This window comes from Apium graveolens, chromosome 9 (genome assembly GCF_009905375.1).
Source record: "Apium graveolens cultivar Ventura chromosome 9, ASM990537v1, whole genome shotgun sequence".
Taxonomy (NCBI): domain Eukaryota; kingdom Viridiplantae; phylum Streptophyta; class Magnoliopsida; order Apiales; family Apiaceae; genus Apium; species Apium graveolens.
Genome location: NC_133655.1, coordinates 287,170,610 through 287,172,753, shown reverse-complemented (window position 1 = coordinate 287,172,753; position 2,144 = coordinate 287,170,610). Strand labels below are relative to the sequence as shown.

At 33.8% G+C, this 2,144-nt stretch overlaps 1 protein-coding gene across 1 annotated transcript; it reads right to left on the bottom strand.

Moving 5' to 3' along the window:
• LOC141686537 (CENP-B homolog protein 2-like) lies at nucleotides 1-1,620 on the bottom strand. The gene has a single exon (XM_074491565.1). The coding sequence runs from the start codon at nucleotides 1,618-1,620 to the stop codon at nucleotides 1-3; it is 1,620 nt and encodes a 539-aa protein (XP_074347666.1).
• Nucleotides 1,621-2,144: the final 524 nt, after the last annotated feature.

Here is a 2,144-nt window from a genome sequence, read left to right as displayed (position 1 = left end):
TTAATTCTTATTAAAATATGAATCTATTGTAGCTTGTTTCTTCTTTCCACCAAAGCCAAAATTAATCTCGTCCTTGACTTTATGTAAAGCAAAAATAACTCCTGGTATGTTTTGCTCGTGTTGTAACAAGTAATTGTTCAAAGTGGTGAGTGCTTGAAATGCTTCCTTTGATGACACGCTTGGGATGACATTGCTATCGTCGGGTTCAGGATCAGTCCCTTCATCAGTGCTCATTACCGACTCAATGATTTCTTCATCCGTAGGTGATTCCATAACCGCATCATTCTCGTTTGGATAGTTTAAGAGATGCTCGACATCCATCACATTCCTATATCGTAAATTAGAGATAACTTCATTTAATCCTTCGACACCTTCATTTATTTCTCCAAGTTCTTGTTCATCATTTTCTTCTGAACGAATCTTGCAATGCCGAAAACAATTTGCAATTGTGGTTGTTTTCACATCAATATTCCAAGCCATGTTAGCAAAACTAATAGCATTCAAGATATTAACTTTTTCAGGATTTGTTGCATTAACTTCAAGACTTTGCAACATGCTAGAATATAGACGACGCCGATAGTGAACTTTAAATGCTCGAATAATTCCAGCATCGCATGGTTGAATCTTAGATGTTGTGTTAGGAGGTAGAAAGAACAACTCTGTATTTCTCAAGCCTTCAACTATTTTTGGATGAGCAGGACAATTGTCAACAATCAAAAGTACCTTCCTGCCATTCATTTTACTATCAAACCAAGTAACAAATTCTTGAAAAAGCAAGCCAGTCATCCAAGCCTTCTTGTTAAAACGATACACACAATTAAGATTGTTTATATTCACATTTTTAAAGCACCTAGGATTGGCGTACTTACCAATGATCCAAAGTGGAACTTTGTCAGACCCATCACCGTTGCAACACACAACTACAGTGATTCTCTCTTTATCTTTTTTGCGGCCCTCTAGCTGTTTGGTAGCTAGTGAATGGTCAGCTTCAAGTCGATAGAATAATCCCGTTTCATCCATGTTATAAATATCTTTCAACTGAAATTGATCCAATTTTGATCGGATGCCTGGCAATGCATTTTCAATGTTCTCCATCATCACTGAACCACTTTCACCAAAACGCCGATAAGATTTGATTCCATATCTTGCCTTGAAACGTTCTAACCATCCACTGGAAAAGCTAAAATCGGAATTACTTTCCCCATACATTTTCTTCATTAGCTCCTTTCCTTTTTCTTGAATGATTTCTCCAGACATATTAACTTTATCTTGCCTTTGAAGAAACCACTCAAACAAAACTTTCTCTAACTCTGGATATTTTGCTGATTTGTGTTTTTTGACATCACTTTGTTTCCTCTCGTCGGACAAGTATTCTGAGGCTCTCTTGAGTGTGTTTGATATAGTTGATTGACTGATATCTAAGTCATATTTTTGATGTACCCATGCTTGTAAATCTTTCTGGCTTACACCTGGATTCACCTTTTTATATTCACAAATAGCACTCCTTATCTTATCTGTGATTGCTGATTTTTTCACTCCTTTTAGATGATGCGAAGACATTGGTGTATACTGTAAAACAAAGTTGATATTGTATGTGTCTGTAGTGTACCATTCTATCATTTTATATAGTTAATCACAAAGTCTTATCATTAATATTATGGTGTCTCTTCATGTATTTTTATTTAAGAATTACAATAAATATTAGATGGTTGAGTTTCAATACAACGTACACAACACATGTTACCTTTATGTACTGATCTGGTGCAATTTTAATATGCATGCATCTAGTTTTTGGATATAAGTAATCATAATAAAAGTAATTTTAGATCAAATACATTGCATGTGATTAATTCTAGTTTTTATACGTACATTATATATTATACTGTACCACGTAAACATAAAAATTCGGTAAAGTAATAAAATATTACTTTATCGATAAAGTAATAAAATATTATTATATCGATAAAGTAATAAATTCGGTAAAGTAATATTTTTTCCCGGTCCCAAGGGTATTACTTTAAAGAGGTTTAACTGTATTGTATTGAAAGAGAGTTGATACACATAACAACATAGCAGATCCACTCACAAAGCTACTTTCTGAAAGTCACTTTGATCGTCATAAAGATTAGATGGGTATTATATAC

What these genes read in the sequence shown, in the direction of transcription:
- LOC141686537 (XM_074491565.1), bottom strand. Translation starts at nt 1,620, where the DNA reads ATGATAGAATGGTACACTACAGACACATACAATATCAACTTTGTTTTA.